The 27,205-nt window shown below is 43.5% G+C and overlaps 1 protein-coding gene across 1 annotated transcript in view; it reads right to left on the reverse strand.

The window, feature by feature from the left end:
• The window catches only part of UTP20 (UTP20 small subunit processome component), a 73,689-nt gene that overhangs the window by 45,329 nt on the left and 1,155 nt on the right, over nucleotides 1–27,205 (reverse strand). The window contains exons 2-19 of the mRNA XM_066634674.1: nucleotides 25,635–25,715; nucleotides 24,354–24,420; nucleotides 23,530–23,662; nucleotides 22,377–22,565; nucleotides 20,552–20,633; nucleotides 18,852–18,989; nucleotides 18,215–18,370; nucleotides 15,536–15,682; nucleotides 14,271–14,405; nucleotides 13,462–13,539; nucleotides 11,092–11,270; nucleotides 9,342–9,491; nucleotides 7,925–8,013; nucleotides 6,270–6,375; nucleotides 4,944–5,094; nucleotides 4,681–4,743; nucleotides 2,695–2,847; nucleotides 936–1,012 (exon numbers count right to left, since the gene is read on the reverse strand). Of these exons, the coding sequence (XP_066490771.1) occupies nucleotides 936–1,012; nucleotides 2,695–2,847; nucleotides 4,681–4,743; nucleotides 4,944–5,094; nucleotides 6,270–6,375; nucleotides 7,925–8,013; nucleotides 9,342–9,491; nucleotides 11,092–11,270; nucleotides 13,462–13,539; nucleotides 14,271–14,405; nucleotides 15,536–15,682; nucleotides 18,215–18,370; nucleotides 18,852–18,989; nucleotides 20,552–20,633; nucleotides 22,377–22,565; nucleotides 23,530–23,662; nucleotides 24,354–24,420; nucleotides 25,635–25,715 (2,174 nt within the window). The remainder of the gene's footprint in view (nucleotides 1–935; nucleotides 1,013–2,694; nucleotides 2,848–4,680; nucleotides 4,744–4,943; nucleotides 5,095–6,269; nucleotides 6,376–7,924; nucleotides 8,014–9,341; nucleotides 9,492–11,091; nucleotides 11,271–13,461; nucleotides 13,540–14,270; nucleotides 14,406–15,535; nucleotides 15,683–18,214; nucleotides 18,371–18,851; nucleotides 18,990–20,551; nucleotides 20,634–22,376; nucleotides 22,566–23,529; nucleotides 23,663–24,353; nucleotides 24,421–25,634; nucleotides 25,716–27,205) is intronic.

Below are 27,205 nucleotides of genomic sequence, written 5' to 3' on the forward strand. Positions count from 1 at the left end.
GCGTGACAGGTAGAAATTCAACAGTATAATTTCCCATCACATCATCTCTATTGTGGAAAAAGTGCATTTGTTGTATACTTTATCATCATTCAGCTATAAAGACAAAAGGACAGAAAACTGACTAGGGAGACAGGCAGCCCGCTCCTAAGTGGGCGGTTCTGAGACTCCTGGCGCTGCAGCTGCAGCACTGGCACTGGGTGTCATAAAAGCACCATAAAGCACTTTTCAACACTGTGTGAGAAAGCAGCGCGGGCAGGATGGCCTGCACTGTCCTGCAAGTGCTGCATCCCACCTGGGCAGATGAGCGTGGCACTGGGTGGCAGAGAGGCAGGTGGAACAGAGGCGAGAACAGGATGTTTGGGGCGGGGGCAGTGATGCTTGCCGGAGGAGGAAAGCCTGAGCAGGGGGTGGAATGGGGTGGGGAGAGGGTGGGGGTGGGTGGAACGGCGCAGTGATTTGGTGGGAGGAGGGCAGATCAGGCCTGGAATGGGGGTAGGTTCAATGGAGGCAGTGCATGTGAAATCCTAAACCCCTTTCCAGACCTGATCCACTTTCACAGATCAACTCAGTCTTGTGCCAGTTATTGAGCTGATGTGGGTCCAGGTTGACGCATGGCAGCTGCTGGGGCTTACCCCGGGGCAAGGGTACTAATGCTCCCTTACCCCAAGGAGGCCTCCAGTGGCCAAAAATCCAGTAGGTAAAACTGCAGAAAACACACCAGCACCACTGCATTGCCACATGGGGATTTAGTTAGGATTGGGTTGCCCATTGGATAACCTTCAACTAGCCACTCTTTCTCAGTTTCAGTTTTGAATTTTTAAAAGGTTAATTAAAGCAGACCGGTTAAAAAGAAAGAAATGTTACCCCTCTTGAGCTCTAGAAGTAGGAAAGGCTGGAAATCTAAAGAATTCATTTCATGATAAAGTTTTACTTACGTTATGAGCTCAATCACAGGATCCCACAATGGGCTAAAGTTGATATATAACATTCCCAGTAAATACCGTAGGGGGACCTAGAATAATATTCAAAGTCATTTGTTTAAAGATCTATGCCATTAATAAGTATATATAAAAGAAGATCACGGGTTTAATATCTATAAAAGAAGATCTGCTCTTTCAAAAATGCTTCCCCTGCCCTAATATTTTCAGTGCAATAATTTTACTGATTCTTTTCAGTTCTCGTATTTCATAAGAGTTTATTCCAATGTGCTTTTACCCCCAGACCATTCAGGGTTTTTGTATATGTCCATGATATCCCAGTTTATTAGCTATCAATTTTCTAAGCTAAATTGCTCTAAATTTTTTGTTCTTCTTGTACACAGCAAGAGCCCAATATAGCAATACCACTTACAATGCAATCCTATCTCACACCCCTTACCCCTGGGTAAGCCACTGCAGCCGCAATGGGCCTCCTTGGACTAGCGCTACCTCCTAAGGGGGCATAAGTCTGAGGAGAGCAGAGCAGCTTGCAGTCACTCAGGAATGTGGGCTAGGATCCAGCATAACAGCAGGATTCCAGCTCCGCCTCAAGCTCCCCGCCCGCCCCCAGGACCGCCCTCCACCCTGGAATGTCTCCCTCCCACGCCTCCCCCCGAACCTTGTGTCAGCCAAGCTCAGGCGACACAAGGCTCCCTCCACAAGTCAGAGTAGAGGCTGGATTCAGCCTCTGCAGGCTGTCCACACGTCCATGTGCTGGCCCAGCTGATTCTATAGGAGGCGCAAATGTGCTTTATGGCACATTTGCAACCTTTCTGAGCTGGTGCAAGGGATTTGCACTGGCCCAAGGGCACCTCAGGATTGTACCCTTAAACTCACAAAAATAAATAAGATAGAATGCCCTCGGTACAGACATTTTATCGGATTCTAGTACAGCCAAAAAACAGTACCCCTCAAAGCAGGGGTATGCAGTCTAGAGTAGATTATAGCTAGCATTGCCAGGGGCAAAAAGCACACTTATACATGCTTCCTCACCCAATGATCTCCCCAAATTAATCCCTTTGTGTTCTAGCTACACACAAATGAATCATTAATTTTCCCCATAGGAGTGGGTGTCAAAGTGTTGCACTGGAGAATGCTGTTATAACAAAGACAAAATCTGGCCAAGCCTCAAACACATCTCTATACAGAGGATGCCCAGCCAAGCCCTGGAGGAAATGATGCAATTCCCCCAGAACTCTGCACTTTCCCCCTGCAAAGATCTCATCCTGCTTGACAACAGAGAACTGCTAAACAAAATAAAACACTGAAGTCTGATCCAAAGGAAAAGTTAATCTTTTAGTAATGCAAAAGAAAATATAGACAACATCAAGTTTTCCCTTCAAAGAAAACAAGAGAACTTTTCTTGAATTTTAAAAGCACTGTTGGTAATAGAAACAAATCTTCCTTAAGCCTATACTGTTTTCATTTTTTCTGGCAGGGCTGGTTTTGAAAATTTAAGTCACAGCCCACACCTTTGTGTACACAGTTTTGTGTACACAGTTTTGTTTCTCATTCTCTTGCATAGAGAATAGTGAGGCCATTGTGCTGTGTGTGCTGTGAAGCTCCTTGATCTTCAAATTAACCATGGCTAGTTTGTTCTGGCAACTAGTTACCATCGCGAGGCACAGGATATCAAATGTGTTTTGATTGAATAAAAAGGTAAGCTTATTTTCTGCATGACAGCTATGATGTGTCTTTCAACACACTGACATGTTACCTCACGCAAAGGTCCCTCAGGGGTCAGGAACTGTGCATTCCTCAGCTTCCTCAAGTGCAGCAGCTTCTCACGATAATCGCCAACACTGGCTGGCACCAGTTCAGCTTGCAGCAATATGGGAAACACAGACTGTCCCTCACCTCCGTCCACATCCTTAGCAAACCAGAGAAGACATAAAACTTGACATCTGGGCTATAGCAACACCAAATGTGTTTTCATTCAGGAAGAAAAAAAACACAGCTTTAACCCATTTCTGCCCAGCCCACCGGTGTACACACTTGATCCTTGTTGCGTATATGCAACATTGGGCAGCAATGGCTTAATTTAAACATTTCAGCTATTCCTATCCACTCCTGAATCAAAGGATACATGATTGAATCAAAACTATCTTTGCCCTAAACTTCTCCAAAATAAAACTCCCATGGATTGTAAGTTCCAAAATTCCAAAGCAAAAGAATCCAATAGGAACTTCCACAAAAATGAGGTATGGCTTAATCCTATTCCCCTCCCCCACTGGCATAACTACCGTTATGTGGGCAGAGGATGCTTTGCAGCAGTTGAAGGCAGCCTCTGCCAACATGTACTGTACAGTCACTGGCAGGGAGGCAAGAGCGTTGTCCAGTGTACCAGTGGATCCAGGGAGATTCACCAGAGCATGTAAGCCTGCTCAGGGAGTTGGTGGGAGGCGGTGGAACAGGGCAGGGGAGGAGGTGGGCAGAACGGCATGGTGATGGGGCAGGGTAGAGGATGGATCAGGCCTGGGAGGGGGTGGGACTGGCGGGTGGCAGCACACACTGAATCCCAACCCCCTTCCCAGGTCTGATCTGCATTCCAGGGTCAATGTGAACTTGCACCAGTGATTGGGGTGGCGCAGGTCCACGTTGACCCATAGCGGCTGCTGGGGTTTGCCCAGAGGTAAGGGGATAAATGTCTCCTTGCTCCGAGGAGACTTCCAGCAGTGGGATACAGTGATAGCTGTGCCAGTGCTGCTGCCTCACTGCATGGGGATTTTAGGCAGGACTGAGGTTTTAAATCTGTCTTAGAACTATACAGTGATTGAGCTACTATTGTCACCTTAACTTTTCAGGCACCATCTCAATAGCAGAAATGTGCTCAAGTCACAAGCTGAGTTGCAAGTCACTGACCCCATGTCTCAACTCACTAGTCATAGCACATGGCCATGCAACTTGACTTGAACAAAATTTCAAGTCTATTGAGTCATGAGCCTGAGTCATTTCGAGTCACAAGTTTCAATTTCACAGAAAAAAAGAGGTGGGGGGCGGGGTGTGTGTGGGAGTTTTCATTTAACACCCTCCTGATTTTCCTATCCCATCAGAACTCCAGTCAGCAAATGCAAAGTGCACCAGAGGAGCTAAAGCCATTCCTCCTGTTTAGAAAAGAAACAACTCCCCCCTGGCTTCCCTGCCTCCTCTCGCCCCTCCCTTATCCAGAAAAAAAAATTAGCCGTTTGTTCCACTATGTAAATCAGCCCCCTCCCTGTGGCCTGGCTGCTCCCACCTTCTGGTCCCTCCCACAGCCTCATGCACGCACACCCCCCGAAAAAACAATCTTAAACCGTCCCCTCAACCCCCCCGTCCCACCTCCTGGAACCAACATACCCTCCTACCACCACTGCTGCCATCCTTCAAAATGCCTGCTTCCAGGTCACCCACGAGTCTTTGCACCATGACACAGAAGCGGCAAACAAATAAGCAGGAATACACCAACACACTACAAAGCTAGGGACTCAAAGTCATTCTGAGTCCATAGTCAATATTTGAGCCAGTACCCACAAATAGAGTCAGTGACTGCCACAACTTGAGTCGAGTCCTTGGGGGCAGTGACAAGTGCGACTCAAGTTGAGTCACCCCAAGTTGAGTGCCCATCCTGCTGAATAGTATTATTTTACATTAATACATAGCAATCCTTTGTATAAAGAATGCCACTCAGAAAGCTGGTGTATTAAATTACAACTTTAAATATTACCTCCATTCCAGCAGGAAGCAGCGTGTCAAAGTGATTTAAAATTCTTACTGTCAAGAGTCGTACCTGTGAAGGAGTAAATCACAATTCATTATGCCATTTGTGTTGTACAGCACAAGGCTTAACAAAAGGGGTGCAATTATGATTAAATGACAGTTGTTACTTTCTTTTAAGTTACATATGACAGGAAATTATACATAAACAGTTAACTATTTGTGTAATAGGAAGCCTAGTGCATTCACTGAGAAATTTGGAAATAGAATTACCTTGGATACACAAGATGATATATTAATATGCAATTTAGAAAACAATTCCATCAGGTTCTCTTGGGAAAGGTGCTCACGGTGACCACACAAATTTAATCTTGTATAATAGAGATCACCCAAGAGCAAGGCAGATGGCTCTGAAGGAAATGATCTGGGGAATAAAGAACGTTATTATTAATCACAGTGAAATTTAATACAAGAACATGACTCCATTTATCTCAGAATAATCTCTGCCTTGTTTGGCAGTAGCTCTCCAGGATTTCAAGACGGGTATTTCCCAAGCCTACCAAGATGCCAGGACTGAACCTGGGCCCTTCTGCATTCAAACTACTGAGCTACAGCTCATCATCAGGGATGGGGGACTGCAGCCCAATCCTATTAAATCACTGTGCTGGCAGAACACGCATTCCGCCAGCGCATGCTGCCACAAAAGTGCCGTAAAGTGCTTCGTAACAGCACTATTAACCAATGTGCCAGAGGAAAGGTTGGAACCTTCCCGCATGTGCTGGCAGAGCACAGGACACCTGCCAGACCAGGTAAGTCCAGTGCAGGAGTGGAGAGAGGGTGGAACAGGGAGTAGATGGGGAGGGTGGGCACATAGGGCCCAGGAAGGGGTGGGATCAGCAGCACCAGCACTATGCTATATCCTAACCCCTTTCCTAGGTCTGATCTGCCTGCATGGATCCACTCAGACTTGTGCCGGCGATATCGCTGGTGCAGGTCTGAGTTGACCCACTGTACGGCTGGGTCTTATCCTGGGGCAAGGGGACAAATGTCCCCTTACCTCAAAGAGACCTTCAGCAGCCGAAATTCCCCTGCAGAATGCAGCACCACCACGAAGGGATTTGGTTAGAACTGGACTGTTAATTATATAATCATATTGGGACAACACAAATTCTCTTTTCTTGCAAACTCAGTTTCATATGTAGAATTTGGAAAACATAAAATAAATAGTTACAGGTGTGAGCCACTTAACGACAGGGATATGTTCTCCAATCCCTGTTGTTATGCGGTTAGGTTGTTAAGTGAACATGCAGCCCAATCTAGTGTCTTGGTTGTGACACTCCCTGCCAGAAACTAGCTGACTGTACAGGCTACTGGACATAGATTGCCTCTTCTTTGCATTAAGGGCCTCTTTGTTGTGTAAACAGACACTCTGCTGCAGGCTATGGGAGTCCTGACTGTCTCATTAGGAGCCTCTCTGTTGTGCTTTGACCACCATCACGTATGCAGTTCATTGTTAAGCGGAAGGTTGTTAGTGGCAGACGCTTGTAATTGGATGCAACAGCCATACAGAGCACGTAAAATTCATCTCTTGTTACATACAGCAACAAATTCTTTATAAGCTCCACTGGCAACAAATCCAGAATTTCCAGAGATTCTGCTAAAGCGAGCAGTGTGCTCACAGCTTGGAGGGCCACAAACAAGTTTCCTGGAGAAAATGAAACAGAAAGAAATTGTCCATTAATTCACTTCTGTGAAATCCTCTTTGAGAGATGTTTTGAAAGCCTCGGACTAAACAGGTGATACTAAATATGAAACAGTCAAAATAAATAGACTAGAAAATAAAAATACCATGACCGGAAATGAGAGTTTAGTCAAGCAATGACTCAAATATTAACATCCTGATGCAGTTTCACAAATAATGTACATTTAGGACAAAATTCTTCCATGTAGTTGCCCAGATGTGAAATCCATTGGACAGTTCTACCAAAGCAGAGGAATTACAATTTCTGCCTTGGCCATATGCCAATTTTTACACTTGAATGCCAATGATGCAGATGTAACCATTTGATCTTACTATTGCAGGTTGTCTGGGAATAAATGCAGATGCCAGGTGAGTCCCAGGATCAGTGGCAACCCAAAGACTGAGGTGTGATAGCCAGCCAAGAGCCAGACACCCCAGTCGCAGGCCACCATGGAGCATCAAGAGGGAAGCCACATGGCCTCTCCAGTGAGAGGGCCATGTTTGAGAAAGCGAGCAAGGTCTGGGTAGGGATGTGGAAGCCACAGCATGAGGCACAGCCAGTATCTGACAGGATGAAGTGCCCACAGAAGATGGGAAGGGACAATTCCACATGAGGGTGGACTGTGGCTGAGACCGATGCCCAGAGCAAGGAGCTGGATATGAGGAGCCCCCAGGAAAGAAAGGGGAGAACAGAACAGGAAGGGAGAAAGGCTTTAAGAGGGTACAACAGCCTAGAAGAGGTGGTCTTTCTACCCACCCTGACTTAGACATAAACCTCCCTAGAAGTGGGCCAATGAGGAGAACTCTGGACAAAGGGCCCAAGGCTGGAACCACTCCACCAAGGGAGTTCAATCAGCCCAGAGATGATGGAGAGGCCAAGGAGAGGACTCGGTGGTCCTGCTCAACCCCCTCCCCACACCAGTAATTTGAGGCTTAGGAAGCAGGATCAAACGACTAGGTGGGACCAGGGTTCACAGGCTAGGGGACCACCTCTCTCTGGACATGCAGATATACACCATGGCCATTTTTGCATTGGAATTGATAAACAGAATCTCAAGACTATAGTACAATCAATAAGTCTAGACCACTTCAGAAGAGAAACAAGCAAAAGCAAGTTCCTCCAGAATCCTTTCCTTTGAAAGAAACAACTCTGGATACTACCCAATGTCAGAAAATCATTTTTACAATTTGAAGACTAAGCTGAGGCAGGCATCACTGGAAAAGACCACTAATGGCAACTAGGATTTTAAATAACTTGGGCAGTTCTGAAATTTATGTGTACAACTTAACACACTCCTTCAAACAAGTCACTGTAAAAAAAAATTTTAAGTTTCATTTTGAATTTCACTGGGGTGTTACACTTCGTCTGTTTTTCTGCATCAATTATGCCTCTTACTTTGAGTGCTCCAGTTATTCAGAGGGAAGCAGGTTACAAATCACAAATAAAGAAATCATTTATAAAATATTTCTATTCACCATTAGGGAGTTCTGAGGGGGAGAAAAAGGCACCAACCTTTGCGGAGCTCTCCTTTGTCAAGAGTGGTGAAGAGATACTCAGCAAAACTTGTAACTGCTGGTACGATTTTTCCTTTGTCAATTGGTCTGCCAAACACAGATATATAAACTTAACTTACAGCACAAGCCTAACCATGTCTTCTCACAAGTACATTCTTGTTGAATTAAATAGGGGTTATTGCCAGGTAAGTATGCACAGGATTGCAGCCTTATGGTTGCAGTTGAAGACTTAGGGTGAAATCCAGAAAGACTTAGGAATGCATAAGATGCAATGCAATAAATGAGACCGTTTTATTTCAGCTGTGCCTTGAGTAACCAGTGCCAGGCTGGTTCAAGCACACACAACTGAGACCAACTGTGGCCCTGAAGGACAGTGTGAGACTGATAACAGAGCCAAGATATTTAGCTAAAAGGTAAATTAAGTTAACCTCATAGCACTCCATATGTAAAATCTGACATCCAGTCTCAACTGAGAACGAAATCATACAGATGTGAATGGGCTTCACATCAAGGTGGTTTACTGCACCTGCAACTGGTACTGATTTAATGGGCAACTTAGTCCTACAGGTACCACTACACTCTCTTCTGATTTATTATTACTACTACTACAGGATTTCTATACCACCTTCCTCACTGACTCTCACTATTACTGAGAGTCTTAGGGCTCAATCCTAACCAACTTTCCAGCATTAATGCAGCTGCAATGCAGCCCCAAAGTAAGGGAACAAATGTTCCCTTGCCATGAGAAGCCTCTGTGAATGCTTCCCTACCTCAGGATGTAGTACATGCCCCCTAGGCACAACTGCATCAGCGCTGGAAAGTTGGTTAGGATTGGGCCCTTACTCTCTTATAAAGTGGTTCACATAGGCAAGCTATCACTTAATTCCATTTTTTTTTACAAATGGAGTTTTTTCACAATTAATGTTCTATGAGAAACCCCTAGAACTCCTCATTTCCAGATTTCTTCCCCTCACAGCATGGTCATCATTGTTTTTGCTGACACATGCCAACAAGCTTTCAGCAGCAGCAGCCACAAATCAGCCAGGTGCTATTTGTTCTTGGCAGCTGACCTCCACACCCCTCCACCACCTGGCTCATTGCAGGGATTCCTTTGCCCTCTCATGGGTTGGTGATCAGCAATGACAATGACTCCTCATGGCTCCATACTCTGCTATGGCTTAGCAGCTGTGTTGGTCTCTCTTTCAGAGAATGGCCAGGGTTACTCCCATTTAGCTTCTTTGGGCAAGGCAGCAGCTAAACCTCCAGACCACACCTTCAGCATTACGCTTTACTGTAAATTCCAGACTCAGGTTCACCTGTTATTAGCAGCAACACTTGCTACAAGACCTACAGAGCCACTGGATGTGTCCAATTAAGACAATTTAAGAGGCAGCTACAGGGATTTACATATTTACCTTATATGAGGGAGTACAACAAGAGCTGCCCAAGGCTGTGAAAGATCAACCACTGTTCTATCTTCTGGTAACTGAATGCAGGACAGAATACGATCCAACACGGTCTTCTCTTCTTTTTCTCCCATTTTCTTACTCTTCAGTTGTCTTTTACTAGAACCAAAATAAAAATGCATTTGTGCTACAGGCTGCCATTAAAAAGCAGTGCCTGAATCTCCTACAATATTTGAATAGTAGCACAATCCTATCCTGTGTACTCAGAAGTCCCACCGAGTTCTAAGGGACTGATAGTCCAATTCTAACTAGTGCCTGCCCACAAGGTAGGCCACAAGGCATTTAGTGGGCCACTGTGAGATACAGGAAGCTGGACTAAATGGGCTTTTGATCTGATCCGGTGGGGCTCTTATGTTCTTAAGGTACAGTGGCACCAGCATAGGCTCCACTGCATCCTATGGGCAGGCAGGGACACTGTCTAGGCAGAGAGGTAAGTAAAATAAAGTTTAACTTACCTTACTCTGCTGAGCTATGGTCTCCTATGGGTTTACCCAGATCTGTGCCAGCTGTTAGGCTGGCACAAGTCCAAGTAGAGCCACGGGGGCTTGTTGACACTGGGTAGGAGCGGAGGAAATTGAGAGAGCCATCGCCACTGATATCCGCCCTCTTGCCCACCATGCCCCCCAGAAGTCCCAATCTCTGCTTTGTTCTGTCCACCCCCATTGCTGGCTTACCTTTGGTGGCAGAGATAGCTGGGTCTGTTTGAGGCGGCAGTTCCAATATGGCCACTGTGTGTGCTGCTGTATGGTCATTTACAACAGTGGAACTATGTTCCACTATTGTAAATGTGCAGGTAGGATTGGGCTGTTATCCTCAGTTGTGGATAGAACTGTTGCCTAAATTTCATTAAACTAGATTATACTTTAATCTGCTGTTCATGACATACCGCCTTCCCTCCAAAACCTTTCCAATACAAAGAATTTTTGAACTATCTTAAGAAAGATCAACCTTGTTACTCATAATTCCAGATACTCTCAATTTACTCCCTTACTATAAACACTGATGTCTTTTTCTTTTCACATGGAGATGTGAGTTTATACTGCTCTCTGCTTCCTAGGGGTATTTTGCCAACATTTCCAACAGAGTTGCATCAGGTACAGTCTTTCCCCCATTTCTTCTGCCACTAAAGATGGAGAGATCATTCTCAAATAAATACTCTAAATTGCAGCTCAGGATAGCAATCTTGATCTTACAGAAGTCAATCAGAATTCTGGAATTCATTTGGTGATGGCTAAACTGGCACCCTGATTCTTAAAATGGAAGACAACTGAATTAACACCCACTAATACAAGCTAGCAAACAATCTACACTTCTCTAAAAATGGTTTGCCCATGCATTTGGCCTGTGACATTTGACGTTGGTTAACATAATCACACAGAAAGTACTTTTAAATGCTCAATGGCCAGATTAGCACATTACAACCTGTTCTAGTCCAAAGGAGTGCTACACTTGGCACAGAGTATTTCTGCATGAGAACTGGTTTGTTAACAGTGCACTCATGGTTTTAGGCCACAGCATGGGTATGATTCATCTTATATCCCACCTGTCAGCTTGTTCCCTGCCCTTCTGAAGCAGGATCTACGCTGTGGTTAATCCACATAGTGAACTATGCTTATTGAACCTTAGACAAACCACAACCCAGCACCAGCCTTAGTAATCACCTCAGCAACAGACTGCCAAAGAGAACTCAGAAACATACCACTTAGATGATTCTGCAAAAATGAGAGGATACTTCTCAAATGCCATTGAGCCAACAGTGGGAGGTTCTGCTTTCTCTAGAATGAGTTTAGCCAAACTTGCCAAGGCCGCCTCCTGAACTAGAACTTCATCTCCACAAACACAGTGCTCAATATACTCAAGGAAACTGGGAAGGAACAGCTGCAAAGGGAAACAGAAAATACAGGATTTTAAACAATTTCCAATTCAGAGAAAACAGGTAATGAAACAGAAAAGCAAAGCAGCCCACCCACAACCAGTGGCAAAAATTAGGCCTCCAAAACAGAACAAAACAAAGAAGGCTTCGGCCAAAAGGTGGTAAAGATGGAGACATCGCATTCTGCGACTGGGTGCCACTGTGGAGAAGGCCCTCTCATATATCACTGCTGGATAAGACTTTGGCCAGTGAAGGGACAATCAAGAAACTCCTCTAAGTTGACCCCAAAGGGTGGATGTTTCTACATGGGTATGGCAGTCCTTCATGTATTCTGACTCCAAGCCATTCAGAGCTTTAAAGGTCAGAACAAACACCTTGAATTCCACTCAGAAACATACTAGAAAGCAATGCAGTTGGCCACGTTCACCACACCTTGTGCCTATCAGCATACCTGCATCGGTATTTTGCTCTAGCTGAAGTTTCTGGATGGTCTTCATGCACAGCCCCACACAGCGTGTGATAGGAATGCAAACGTGATGTGACTAATTTTTGAACAGTAGTCCATGATAAGCTGTGACTGATCTAGGAAAATGCCTATGTTGGGCAAAAGTTGACACTCAGGTGCAATCATATCAATGTCCTTAATCACTTTTTCATTGCAAAAGGTCAACCAAGGCCATGGTAGAATCAATATTCCCACTGGCAGAAAAATCCTCCAGAGCTACCAGAAATTCATCTTGATTGAAAAGGCTCTTGGGGTGTACCTTCTGAATAGGTCCCCCAATCTGCAATGAAAGGAGTTCATAAGCCTAAACCCTACCAGGTAGCAAATGTCCATTACAAAGGAGTGATTTTAATCTCCATAGCCAGATCACCACCAACCTGCCTAGAAGTAAACACACTATAGCCAATGGGTGTTAAGCACAGTGCACAGGGCAGTTGAGATACTAGTTCAGACAGGCCCATGGTGGCCATGAAATCCTGAGCTGAAATCCTTGGCATGAATGTTCATACCTGTTCCTCCAGCACTACCAGCTGAGGGGACTCCAAACCCACACTCAAGATCACTCCAGCAAGCTCAGACACCGAGACTGTTGGGCAGTAGTCCGTAAGTATATTTTTGTGCTTATATGCATGCATGTAGAACAGAGGCTGATCTGAACCTCTGAGAACTTCAGGAGAGGGTACATATTTAAACAGATTATTTGGAAGATAACTTCCCACCTAAATGGGAGATTATTCCACAAACACAAAATGTACATCTAGAAAGTATGTATACAATAGCTAAGAAATCTATAAACTATGAATCAGAACATTCTCTCATTATGGCGCCTCAGGCATGAAGCAACCTCTCAGTCTGAGCCTGTATCTGCAAAATGATTACAGATTTTGAGCTATGTTGAGATAAGTTATGCGCTTTGAACACTCTAAAGAGCAATACTCTACATCCTCCTCCTCCTCAGAGGAACCAGCAAGGCAAAGCATCGCCATTGTCACCTCCACGTGCTGATGCCTTTTAAAGCTGAATTGTGTCCCTCCCCTCTCATAGAGAGACACCAACTCTACTGTCAAAAGGAGGAGGAGAAAAAAAAAAGAGAGAAGCATGCTTCCCTCTGCTCTACTTTTGTATTCTACTAACATGCAGGGGAAAAAACGTAAGCCACCTTGGGCACCTTTTCCACGGGGAGGGGAAAGGCAGTATATAAATATTTTTAATAAAAGTGAACACAATGTCAAGTATTATTATGTTTTGACAAAGATAATTAGTGCTAAATGCACTGATCCAAATAATTCTAAGAAGGTAGTTGAATTTATACATTATTTCCAAGCTTTTTTTTTTTCAAGAAGCCAGCAGCTACTACAAAATGAAATATGGAGCTCTGATGCTATCCAGTTATATTTAAATATCTTTTGAGGCTTTAAAACCTGTAAAATTTCAGACAAAAATGGCATTTTGCTTTACTGTTTTGCTGCTGCTGCTGCTATTGATAGCTTTGTGTTAGAACTAATATAGAGGACAGGGTTAATAGAAAGCAACATTAGATCAAATAAACAAATAACTCTTTTTGAGGACACAATCTCTAGGACTTGATCAATGGCAGTGGCAGTTTTCAGAGTCCATAACAGCAGTGGGATTGCTCCATACACATTTCTGTCCTGTAATACACCAATCCCAAAAGAAAGACCTTCACCTACCCTTTCAAACTGTTTCATTGCAAACATGGATTTAGAAAAATCCAAAATAGAATTCCTTTCAAATCCACCTTTGAAGACCTACAGAAAGCAAATAAAAAGTAAATGGGAGTAAGAAAAATTGGTCGGTCCAGATTTCAATGGGTTTTCTCCCCTCCTCCTGAATCAGATTATTGCTCCAACCAATGCAGGAACTCTACTCCAACCACAGCAGCTCATCAAGATCTCAAGCAGGGGTCTCATCCAGCCAATCTATTCAAGACTCTCTTAATGTGAGATGCCTCAGGCTGAGTCCCAGGTGTCTCAATGCAAGGCTTACACTTTGCCATTGAGCTATGGCTCCTTCGTTCACACATCTGTGCGTATCTGGTTGAAAGCATAGATCTTAAGAGCAAACACTGAAACATTTTCCTGGGGTGCTAGATAGAGGGCAAACTCTTAAGTCATGATCACAAATGCAAACTTTGGCCACTGTTCTGATTCTATATGGCAAAAAAGCCCCCTGTTATTACAGAGGTTTCAACCTTTCACGTCCCACAACAAGAGAAGAACAGTGGTGGCCATTATGCCACATCTGCACCTGTTTGCATTGGCTGCCAGAAAGAGGCAGGTCTGCTCCTTCCTCTAGCAGACAGGTGTCAATCAGGTCATTTCATGCACCCTCCCATTAAGTGGGTAACATGTGGATCAGACCGTTTAAAAAGTTATACCCCACTTTGGAGTATTTTTATCTTCCAAACAGGAAGTGAGCAATCTCAAGCTTTCCTGAGCATGTTTATAATAAAACTGAGTTTAGCCTAACCCACTGTTACCTTTTCAACCATTTCTTTAACCAAAGACTCAGGCAATGAGACATTCTCAGCAAGAAGCAAAACAGAAATCATTTTTAGGAGAATATCACAACACGGTGATGAGAGTTCAGCTGTTTCTATCAATTTCATTAATGTCTATGGAAGGAAAGAATGGAAAACTGTTAAAAACAGACCAAGAAATTCAGTTAGAAAAATCTGCTATGTGGCTATAAAAATATATACTTCAATTCCATCTTTTTATTTCCTTCATTAACACATTCATCAGGGCAAAAAAACCACAACTTTTCATTTGCTTGCTTTTTAAATAGAAGCTGCAGGACGTAGGATTAAACATATACCACTTGTGCCTGGCACCATATGCAACATTCCATCGCATTTGGAGCCACACCTGCCACTAAATCTTTCTGTTTATGCCTTGCTCCTCTTCTTATAAACATTCTTTCTTCTTGAACAATGCATCTGATATGGCACAACACCAAAAGATTAGTGTTAGGGCAACAAAGAGGTTATGAAGTGGATTGCATAATCCACTTCATAACCTTCATATGCGGCTCAACCCTCTCTACTATTAGACGTACTCTGCCATTACACTGGTAGCCCAATCCTGAGCTGCCCAGTGCTCAGGGCTGCAGCAGCATCGAAAATGGCTGCTGCTGCATCCTGAGCGCAACCCAGGCAGCGCCGGCAGCTCCTTGGGAGAAGGGGACTTTCATTCTCTTCTCCCTGGTAAGGCGAGTAGTCCCACAATGGGCTACTCGATGCTACAGTGACCCAAGGGTTGCCGTAGAATCAAGAGCCTCCATGTCAGGCAAGTGGAGGCCTGACATGGAGGCTCAGGATGCAGTGGAGTAAAGCTCTACCAGTCCCACCTCCCTCCTGCCCTGCTCCCTCCTCCCAGCATGCCTCCTCCCCAGTCCCAGAATGCCTCCTCCTTGCCTCCCCCCACACCCCTACCTACCTCGCCACCAGCCAGCAGTCTGCACAACTGCCAAGCAGCAGAGTACTAATGAGCCACCAGTGCTAATCCAGTGCCGGCCAGTACTGAGCCAGCACCAGCACTCCACTTGTGCAAGGACCTGCAAACGTGCCTTATGGTATGTTTGCAACAGTGAACACTGGCAGTAAGCCAGCACACACTATATAGGATTGGGCCCTTAATCTGCAGGAGAAAATCAAAACAGAATGCTACAGCCCATCTTGTGTATCTTCTTATCTCACTTCAGGTGCACTAGGTCTGTCCTAGAAGATCAAATAGGTCGACTCACCTTGCAAACTTCTTCAGGCTGTGAGATCTTTGAGCCATGTGCATACTCTAATAAGGTCAAATACACCTGCAACACCCTTTCAATCTGCTCAGAAGCTTCGGTGCAGTTCTCCTTGGTTATCATGTCTTGAAGTATAATTATTGATTCCTGTTAGGAAACAAACAAAAAATGGTTTTGTACCAAAAGGTCAGATGTCATTATAGATTAAATATAAATAAATATAATTCTGTTATTATATTGTTATAACAGTGGTTCTTAAACATTTTAGCACTGGGACCCACTTTTTAGAATGACAATTGGAAGCAATGCCACAAACTTGGAAGTGATGTCGTGGTCGGAAGTGACAACAACAAGCAGGAAAAAATTTTTACCACCCCATACGTGACAGAATCAAATTAAGTAAATTAATGGTTTATAATAAGTTTTAAAATTTATTTTTAAAATAGAACTCTCCTAACCCTCCAAGCAGTTGGTGATCTGTTTCAAAAAAAATTTTCCCCAAACATCCAAAGTCTGCAATCTTATCTACACTTACCCAGGAGTGAGCCCCCACTGACTGTCATTGTTAAAAGTATATGCTTAGTAATCTGTTAAAAGTACAGATCTGTCCCATTTTCCCAAATGCAGTCACATGCCATGGTAGGATCGAGTATAATATATTAAAAATAAAGTACACGTTGAAATGGAGACCCACTTGAAATGGGCTCGCGACCCACCTAGTGGATTGCGACCCACAGTTTTGAGAACCACTGTGTATAATATTTGCTAAGTTATCTCCTGAAATTTCCTTTACCCCATCCTCATACTGCACAAATGAGGTTCATCCAGAAAGAACACGAAAGCATAATCTTGTCTCTTATGGAAAATATGCACAGTGGTTGTTTTTTTTATAATGGGGCAGCCAAAGATCTCCAGCAGCTCATGGATCGTTTTAGCAAGGCCTGCCAAGATTTTGGACTGACAATCAGCCTGAAGAAAACACAGGTCATGGTTCAGGATGTGGACTCACCTCCCTGCATTACAATCTCTGAGCATGAACTGGAGGTTGTCCATGACTTTGTGTACCTTGGCTCAACGATCTCCGACACTCATTCTCTCGATGCCGAGCTAAACAGGCGCATCGGTAAAGCAGCTACCACGTTTTCCAGACTCACAAAGAGAGTCTGGTCCAACAAGAAGCTGACGGAACATACCAAGATCCAGGTCTACAGAGCTTTCGTCCTGAGTACACTTCTGTACTGCAGCGAGTCATGGACTCTTCGCCCACAACAGGAGAGGAAACTGAGCGCTTTCCACATGCGCTGCCTCCGACGCATCCTCGGCATCACCTGGCAGGACAAAGTTCCAAACAACACAGTCCTGGAACGTGCTGGAATCCCTAGCATGTATTCGCTGCTGAAACAGAGACGCCTGCGTTGGCTTGGTCATGTCGTGAGAATGGATGATGGCCGGATCCCAAAGGATCTCCTCTATGGAGAACTCATGCAAGGAAAGCGCCCTACAGGTAGACCACAGCTGCGATACAAGGACATCTGCAAGAGGGATCTGAAGGCCTTAGGGATGGACCTCAACAAGTGGGAAACCCTGGCCTCTGAGCGGCCCGCTTGGAGGCAGGCTGTGCAGCATGGCCTTTCCCAGTTTGAAGAGACACTTTGCCAACAGTCTGAGGCTAAGAGGCAAAGAAGGAAGGCCCATAGCCAGGGAGACAGACCAGGGACAGACTGCACTTGCTCCCGGTGTGGAAGGGATTGTCACTCCCGGATTGGCCTTTTCAGCCACACTAGACGCTGTGCCAGAACCACCTTTCAGAGCGCGATACCATAGTCTTTCGAGACTGAAGGTTGCCAATACAATAATGGGGCAGCAGACAAACACAAGCACCCTGCTGGATTTTGCTCACACTGGATAAGTCCACCCAGCTGACCAAGTTTGAAGAGAAGTTCTGGAGGTTGGATTGAAGCTTCCTGTCTTTGGAATAGCCAATAAGAACAGTAGATTTTTGATTCCCCCTGAGTCCCATTTAAAAATAGGGCTGGACTGAGAGGGGAACACTGCAGAGTTAACTGCATATTGCTGTCCTGTCCTCCAGACCAGGAAGCAAATAAAAAGTACAGGGAGTCTGTGCTTGGATTTCATTTCAGTTGCCTCTGAATTCAAATTCAAACTCTGATTTTGAGTAATCTGCTTCTTGCCTCGTTTGACTCTTGCCCATTTTCCCTTTGTTTGCTATCATTCTTAAACTCTTACCTATTCTCACAAGTTGCTGGCCTGCTTCCTTCTGACCAGAGCCAAAAGCGATTGCTCCTTACCCCCTAACAGGTCACTCAGAGCTAATACTACACAGAGCAAATGCAGATGCAGCGGAGGGAGGTCAATCAGGTTAGTTGGCTTTCCAGTTTGCTCTTCCACCAGCTGGTGTTTATGCTGAGGAAACGCCAGACTCTCCCTCAGACGAGAGGCGAGGTGAGAAAGGGGACTTTCTTTTTTGGTGTTTTTTCTTCCTGGTGGCAACATCCATCCTTTTCCAGACGGCTTCTAGCTGCCTGGGAGGTCCCAAATGGATCACCACACCTGCCATAAGGCTATCAAAAACTAGTTCTATCACCTACCATGCAACAGCATAATTTGTTGGCCTGAAAGAAGACAGAACCTTCTGAATTACAATTAATGACAACTTACTTGCAAACATCTGAAAAAGACGTCAAAATGCTCCTTGTAGACGAAATCGGCAGCAGACTTTGCTGTATGTTTGAAAGCTTCTCCAACAGAGTCCCAGGGCAGCACAATGTCAGTTTCTGTAACTGGACCCAACTTTTTCAAAATTAACTTTATAGCCTGTGGGAAGAGTCACATGGGCCTTTACTGCTATACTGTCTGTAAGTTGAAACACTTACCCTTAAACCTCAAACTCATCTGTATAAGTGCTTATGGAATGCACCCTTATCTCACTCCTTTAAATGTGTTGCTGTCTGTAAGCATTATAGCAATTTGATGCCAATACATGGTTACCAAAATTAGTTTTTGGTCAAACAAAATTACATATGCACTCATTCTTCTCAAAGAAACCATTTACTGATGAAATAATTTCTAGATAAAGTTTTTTTTTTTAAATATCCTGAAAAGTTACTTCAAGTGCATGAAATACTTACCATAAACTCAATGACAATTTATAGTAAGAATCTGGACCACTTCTCCATTCAAGCAAGCTGAAAACATCACTTAACCTGTACAATCCTTTTGAAAATCCAGCAACAGATGTACGTAGCACTGTTCCCTTTGAAATTTTCTGTTTGCTTCACACACTGATCATATTTACCTTTTCTGCACAGGAATGGAACATGTTTCTGACACCTTTACACATCTCGAAAATTAACTGCCCCACACCTTCCACTTTTTCTGGGTGCTCTTCCAGGTCACGGAACATTAAATTCAAAAGAGCATTTTGGTCAGAAACCTACAAAACAAAATCCACTCAATGAAAAGTGCAGATTGGTATCCTTAAACTGACATAGGGCGCAATTCTGAGGGCACCCTTGGCTGGCCCAAGTCCCTTGCACTGGCTGAAGAGTGTCACGAAAGTGCCATAAAGCACTTTCACGCCACCTTTGGAGGAGCGAGGCCAGCCCAAGCTCTACTGGGCCAGCAAAGGAGGTAAGCCTGCACAGGCCAAGTCAGGCTGGAACAGGGGTCTGGGGGGGGGGGGCATGGGGAAGCGTTTCAGTGTAGGGGAGGGCAGGTGGGCCCATGGGCAAGTGGTGGGTGAGTGGGGGGGCGGGGTCAGGATCCAGCACTTGTGGAGGTCAGGATCCAGCACTTGAGCACAGCTCTGGACTGCTCAGATCTGTGCCACCTCTTGAGGTGCTCAGTCACTTTTGGCCCCAGGCTCAGTCACTTTCGGCCCTAACCCTGCACTGGATACAGAGCAGGCCAGTCAGCCTTTCCGTGCCAATGTGGGTTAGAATTGGGATGACAGTATCTTAAACAACAGACATTTAGGCCCAAATCCTAACCACTTTTCCAGCACTGGCATAGTAGTGCCAATGGCGCATGGGTGGCACACATGAAGGCCTCCTCAAAGTAAGGGAATGTTTGTTCCCTTACCTCGGAGCTGCATTGCCGTTATGTTGATGCTGGAAAGTGGGTTAGGATTGAGGCCTTAAATACATAAACTATCTTGCACATATTGGCCTCTATTTTTCTCCATTTTTTCTCTCCTTAATTTTACATCAACTTTAACATAAGGATCATATTCAGGAGAAGAATAGAAAAAGGAGAAGACTGCAGGTGCAAGAGGCTTAATTTTCACACTATCAGATTTCTTGCGGTATTTTGAGCATCTCTGTTGTTCTACACCATTTACCATAGATCCTCATGTATATGTTGAGAAATTTTAGTCTAAAATGTATCCTGAAAACCTGGGTTGACTTATCCATGAGTATCTATGGTAATAAGTTATTTGTTCAGTCAATGTCTGGGGCTGGACATACCTGGGGCAGGTGGAATAGCTGATCTCCCCAACAGCAACCAGGCCAAAGCTTCTGCATCCAGCTATGTGGACCAGCTTGGTGTGGAGGCCATTGCCAAGCCAGGCCTGGTGGGCCAGTCACAGACCATGCACAGGGCTTGCTGGGATCTATCTCCCCAGCCCAACAATTGGCCAGCAAGCGAAGTGAGACACAGCATGGTCCAGCCCCAGGACACATAGCAGGAGGAGGTGGGACAAGGTAGTAAGAGGACTCAGGGTGCTGCAACTCCTGCACCACTCCCTTCTAAGGCCTCCTGCACCAGCGTAGGCCCCATCCAATCTATACCTGAGACTAAAAATCTACCCAACAAGTCTTTGGCTGAAGCGGGATTGGAACCCATTATAAAAGATGTTTCCTAAAAGAACAGCCCTAGCAATATACTTTTCAGACCAAGTTGATACTACAGCTGTGGTCTTTATATACATTTCAAGGCTATAGTCAACTTGATTTCTCACTTGCTTCCTCTCTTTCCAACCTACATATCACTTACCTTCCTCATTAGGAAGGTGAAGCTTTCGGCTGCAAAGTTCCTGATGTGCTGTTTGTGGTGAGCCAACAGAGTGCTGTACAATCTGTAAACAAAGGTTCAAACATATATTAATATATATGAAAGAAAAAGGCTGTGCAGGGTAAATACATTCTTTCAGCAATGCCTCCTGGAATCCATTCCCTAAAGCAGCCATTCTTAACGGGAGCCATATGGCCCCCTGGGGAACTGTGGCACATTTGAAGGGGGCCATGGACAGAAAACTAGATAGAAATGATTTTATGTTTATCTGCTCATGTTGTATCCTTGTTTGACAGAGGGACACTGAAATCTGAGCTCCTAAGGGGCCATAGCCCCCCCCCCCAAAAGGTTGAGAATGGCTGCTCTCAAGCAAAGCACAAATCTCAACACATCTTTATTCTGATTTTGGTAAGTTAGGATATACAAGCGGAGAGTCACTATCACTATTGCTACTTCTGGAGCACTTTCAAGTCCTCCAACTACCTCAAAATCTGTCAGATTTTAGGTTTAAAAAAATTACACAGATATGCATTCTGAGACACAGGCATCAGAGAGCAACTGTTCCTGAGGTTTGGTATAATTTAATACTATCCAAGTGCTTCCCAAACTTTTTAGCGCCAGGACCCACTTTAAAAAATGACTAATCTGACCCACCAGACCGAAAAAGAGATCTAGAAAGAAATTTTATTTATTAATAATGAATAACTTACTAATTAATAATAATTGGGGTACTGTGCTCCTGAGGCTGCTAGGGACCTTACATATAGTATGTGATGTGTAGACATTTGCTAGACTATCCCTAGAAATGGAGTTCAAGGACCGTTTCCCCAAACCTTTACAGTCATTCCAGGGTACCCAGAAGGCTGAACCCGAGCAAGTTGTGCAGTCAGGGAATTCCAGCCCAGAGAACAGGCTGAAACTGGATTCACATGTTATCTAAAGCATGAGAATTAGTAGAGAAAGTTGGAAAATGTAATATTTTAAGTCATTTCAGCCCAACGTTGCATATACGCAACAGGGATCAAACGTGAACACCTGTGGACTGGGCAGAAATTGGTTAATTTAGAGGTAAGAAGATAACCTCATACCACAGGTTAACATTCCAGCTAATGATTTTTTTTCTGCAAACTGGGCAAGGATGCTTGCGAAGTTGTTTTTTTTCTAATGTTTCAAAAACTTTTTGCAACCCACCAAAAATCAGCTCATGCCCTTACTCGTGGGTCCTGACCTACAGCTTGGGAAACACTGCTGTAGACCACAGTGGCTAGTGAAATAGCTACTTGCATGACACCTACCCACCTTAGTGACCAGCTGCATCTGTCCGATGATGACAGACTGCAAACCTTGCAATTTGTAGATGCCAAAAGCTAATTATTGCCAATGACCTTACATTATATATTTCTGCAATTTATATAAGGCTACAATGACTGCCCCAAATCCATCATGCCCTGGATGGCCCTGCAGTCTCCTCCTGTAGTGTACCAGTTTGGTCACTCCATATAAATTCATACAACACCTCATGAAGTTTGAAATGACACAGTGACTGAACTGGTAAATTTCCAGTATCAAGAAAAGCTATCACCAAAGCATCCCTGGCTGGTGCTTTTCCAACCTGCTTTACAAAATGCTTCCAGAAAGAAGATTTAACATTCATACCCACCCCAAGCAGTTTTTTCAATGACTAAACTACTCATAGTTATAAATGCCTAAACATTTAACCTTAGAAGGGTGATGCTATTATATCATAGCTCTGTAAAAGCTAAGCACCCACCACACATTATTTTAAGTAACTCAGTAAAAAGCTTACCCATAAATATTGGACATGTCCTTCACCATGAGCCTCCATAAGTATTTGTAAAGATAAGAGAGAGTATTGAAAGCCCATTCTAGCAGCTCTGTGTCCTGGGTGTCCAGCAATTTTGTAATGGACAGGAAAAAATCTTGAAAATGAGGATAGAAATCTGTCTGGAGATCACGTGCCAACTGTACAACCAAGCTAGGATTAAAAATACATTTGGGGACGGGAAAGAAATGTTAATGACAGTACATTTAAAGGAACATTCATCCAACAGTAACTAAACATATTTGGAAAAATATTGTCTTGTCTCAGGATGTGCTCACGCTTTTGTTTATTTATTGTATAGCCCAGCACATGCCCAAGATTCATCATAAGTTTCATTTTCCGCAACAGTCCTGCAAAGTAGGTACAAATACCATCATTCTCACTTTGGAAAAATGCTAAGAAACCAAGAGTAAATTGCCCAAAGCTGTCCTTGGATTAAAGGTTGAGCTTGGATTTGGACTAGGATCTATCAATGTATCCTACTAGACCATTCATTTAATCTAAATCAAAAGTCATATAGGAGCTCAAACATGTGTGTATATAATGCACCAAGTCTTGATGAAGAAAAAAATGGAAATACAATCATCAGCTGTTTTTATTTCTGATGTTAACTATCTTCATTTGTAATTGAAAAGTTTAAATGCTTTCTCTTAAGCAGTGTTATTTTTAAAAATTCCGACACAGCCAATAAACATGCATACACTGCAGGACTGCCCCTAATAAAGTTTACACGTGTATCTTGGATTATTGCAAATATGTTCCAACAACAGCATTTTCAAGCAATCTGTACAACTGGCAATACAATTTTAAAACATCAGTAGGCAGCACTCTAGGTCAGGGGTTCTTAAGCTGGGATCCATGGACGGGATTCAGGGGGTGCAAAACCAGGTGCAGAAAACATGTTTGTGCATATGTGCATTTTTGTGGGGAGGGGGCCCATAACTCTTATCAGATTCTCAGAGGGGTCCATGACCTTAAAAAAAGTTATGAACCACTGCTCTAGGATACCGAAAAGGAAAGGCCCCAAGTACTGTGAACTTGTGTGAGAAGGAAAAAAATCATTATCAGCATTATTTTAAAACCCACAGAGAAAGTGTATCTGAGGGCATGTACTCACTCCAAAAGGGGCTGGAAAGCCAGACTGTTCTTCACTTGCAGGTGCGTTTTTAGGCTCTGCACAATGTCGTTTTGATAGTATACCAGCTGGTTGAAAGACTGGCATTTGTTGACCACCTGTCTGTAGAATGTCACTATGTAAACACAAATGAAAACCTTAGAAATAGCTCTTTGGAATGATGTTACAGCATTCCAAAGACAGTCACTATTCTTTCCTTCACTAGAGTGAGGACGAAGTAAGGATGGGCAGCACACACTCCATGTCCTCCAACTCTTGCTAAAATTCCAAGGTTACCAACTCAGAAGCCTCAGCAGGCACCGCAGACCCACAGAGGGCAATCCAGGTCCAGGCACGCAAGACCCATATACCTAATGGGGACTGTCAGTCACACTCTTGCAGGAGGAGGGGGGAAAACTTTTGCAGAGCTTGCTAGCCAGCTACTCCAAGTAGGGCTAGTTTGCACGAACACAAACTCAAAAGTTACATCTTTCTGAGAAAGAAGAAACTCACTGGATGTGAGGATTTAAAAGTGGCTTGTCAGCTTAATGACAAGTATGATGTGTTTTCCGCTCACACACAGCAATACCATAAAGCTGCTTCATTTAGCACCAACTTGTTACAGTGCTCTTACCGCAGCATGACTGACAGCTATCCTGGACAGTGAGCCATACATTCAGGGAAGAAACCAATCAGCACCAAAACATATACATAAGGCTTGTTGTGGACCATGCTACTATTCAGATGAGCTATAAACCCTTCAGCATGACATACATTCCCAGCATGGAACTAAGGACTGTGCAAAATACTTTGAACAAAAGATATACCAAAGTCTCGAGTAAGGTTCAGTTCCCTCCATTTCTCAAGTCCTTCACGAAAGTAGGTTTCAACCTCCTAAGCAAAAATGAAGAATGTGCATTAGTTAGCTTATAAAGTCATTACAGCATTTCGAGTTTAATCATTCAAAGAATTTAAGATGTATGATGAGAGCCTAGATTTCTCTTATCTTTGTTACCCATTTGTACAAAGGCAATAACAGAAGTTAATCACCTCGCAGGAATAATACTACTTCTATACCAAGGGTACCCAACCTTTCAACTTTAGGGCTCCGGGACATTTAACACTTGTGCAGAAGATGGAATTTCAACAGATGCAGCTTATCATGTCACTAACACCTGTGTAAAAGGTTCATTAGCCCTAAAGTTTAAAGGCTGCTTACCCCTGTTCTATACAATAGATAATAAAAGCAAAATAAGGAGATCAGTTGGAGAGGAATAAATTTAGGAAGCAATTCCTTTTCCTTGGCAACATGCCTCAGCATGTTTACAGGGAAATAAAGAGAGTCAAAATATCAAAAAATAATTGGCTTTTGCCAGTGATTGTACTGCATATGTGAGTGACTAGCACCATAAGGCAGTCCTGTGCAGGACAGACGACAATGGTGCCTATTCCTGGGCTGACCAGAATAGTCAAAGGTATTAGCAGAATCAGAATGAAGGGAGATGAAGGAAAGGCAATCACTGCACCAAACCAGCAAGGATCATTCCAAAACTGTTTTTGCCTGCTCTTTACTTATTTGATTTTGTTTAGTACAAACATCTGTATTGGGGTCCTCAAATTTTCAGCTGCCTGGATCACATCACTCAGTCTTGCTCTTATGGAAGGCCAAAATTGATCAATTATAGAAAACACATTTTGCACATAATTCTAGGAGAAAAATATCTGCAATATTTGCATCTGCGGGGTTGACTGGTTCTCTCTCTGCTCTGTTCCCAGCAACACCAACCCAGTCCAACAGTTGCTTCTTCCGGCAGAAAGAAAAATGTCTGTTGCGGCAGATATGGAGAGAACAGAAAGGAATGGAGTGGGTTGTATGCAATTATAATGCCACCGGATTGAACTGGCCAGTCACTGGTGGACTGGAAGGGGCCTACAAGCCATTTTTTAGGGACCCTGATCCATAAATCAGAAGTCATCAGAAAACAACTCCAGTTGCCATTCTGAGCCTAGGAGAGGTCTTGCACAGTAGCATTTAATATGTGCAAAATATTTCATGATCTTTACCTGAAGGATAGCAATAGAATTTTTTAAAAATACATTGGCCTTACCTCAGCATAGCTCCCTGCTCGGTCAATGCGATGAATAATGTCAATATTTACATTACTTAAGCGTTCTGAAAAGGTGAGAAACTGCAAGAGAAATATAAAAATTGTTTGGCTGTTTTTCAATAATCTTTAAAGAAACACATTTAAGGAAAGTTATGCAGGGGATGGACAGAGTGGATAGGGAGATGCTCTTTACACTCTCACATAACACCAGAACCAGGGGACATCCGCTAAAATTGAGTGTTGGGAGGGTTAGGACAGAGAAAAGAAAATATTTCTTTACTCAGCGTGTGGTTGGTCTGTGGAACTCCTTGCCACAGGATGTGGTGATGGCGTCTGGCCTGGACGCCTTTAAAAGGGAATGGGACAAGTTTCTGGAGGAAAAATCCATCACGGGCTATAAGCCATGATGTGTATGTGCAACCTCCTGATTTTAGAAATGGGCTATGTCAGAATGCCAGATGCAAAGGAGGGCACCAGGATGAGGTCTCTTGTTAACTGCTGTGCTCCCTGGGGCATTTGGTGGGCCGCTGTGAGATACAGGAAGCTGGACTAGATGGGCCTATGGCCTGATCCAGTGGGGCTGTTCTTATGTTCTTAAAGTTTTCAAATAATACAGGCCAAACTCTATTTAATTGTACTTTTAAACATTTTTGCGCAAAGGATGTACTGCCCATTAAACAGTATGGTATATTCATTAAATGAAATCAAACTCTTTGGAGACTGACACGTATCTAAATGTAATTTAGTACAACATTCTGTACTGTGGCAAGGAGTTCCATGGTCAAGATTAAGATTTATGATCTACTGCCCTGCTAATTGGGCAGGAAGCACCTTTTAAAGTCCTCTTATATTTAGCAAGGGGAAAGCAACTCTCCCTCTTCAGCCCAGCATAGCATCTTTTTCAGTGGCTGTTGCTGGTGTCTCTTTTGCATCATTTTTAAACTGTGAGGGTCAGGGAACCATTTATTGATTTATTTTGCCATGTAAACCACTTTATGAAATACTCCTGTTAAAAAACAGTATATAAATTTTCTTAAAAAAATAATTTCAACAATAATAAACAGTGTTCTACGGTATGTGTTGTAACCATTACGCTTCCAGGATTAGTGAAAAACTTTCTACTAACCCCAGAGAGTATAATCAGACAGGCTTGTGCCCCATCCAGCAATCAGTTATACTGATAGTGAGCACCTCTGCACAAATGGAACGTCTTTGTGTAGAACAGATCCTTCAGGAGTTTAAGCATTCATTCCCCTGCATATATGACATCAGCTCTCTTAAAGAAATGAATGAAGACCCCTGCCGTCATGCATACAGAAGGTTAAAAAGATTACTTGCACACTCAAGGACACACATAATCCCAAACCTATTTACATGAAAGTAAGTTTTGCAAATTTTAAGTTAAATTTCTTTAAAATCAATCAGATTTATTCTAGTTAAAATGTTTCAGGATCAAAGTACTAGCAATGAAAACTTGGTATTTTTTTCATGAAATTCAGTAAATTAGCTGACAAGCCAAACAAAGATAAAAGAAGGAAAAGTCAACATTAGACTTTCAAATGCATAAATAT

This window comes from Tiliqua scincoides, chromosome 7 (genome assembly GCF_035046505.1).
Source record: "Tiliqua scincoides isolate rTilSci1 chromosome 7, rTilSci1.hap2, whole genome shotgun sequence".
Lineage (NCBI taxonomy): Eukaryota > Metazoa > Chordata > Lepidosauria > Squamata > Scincidae > Tiliqua > Tiliqua scincoides.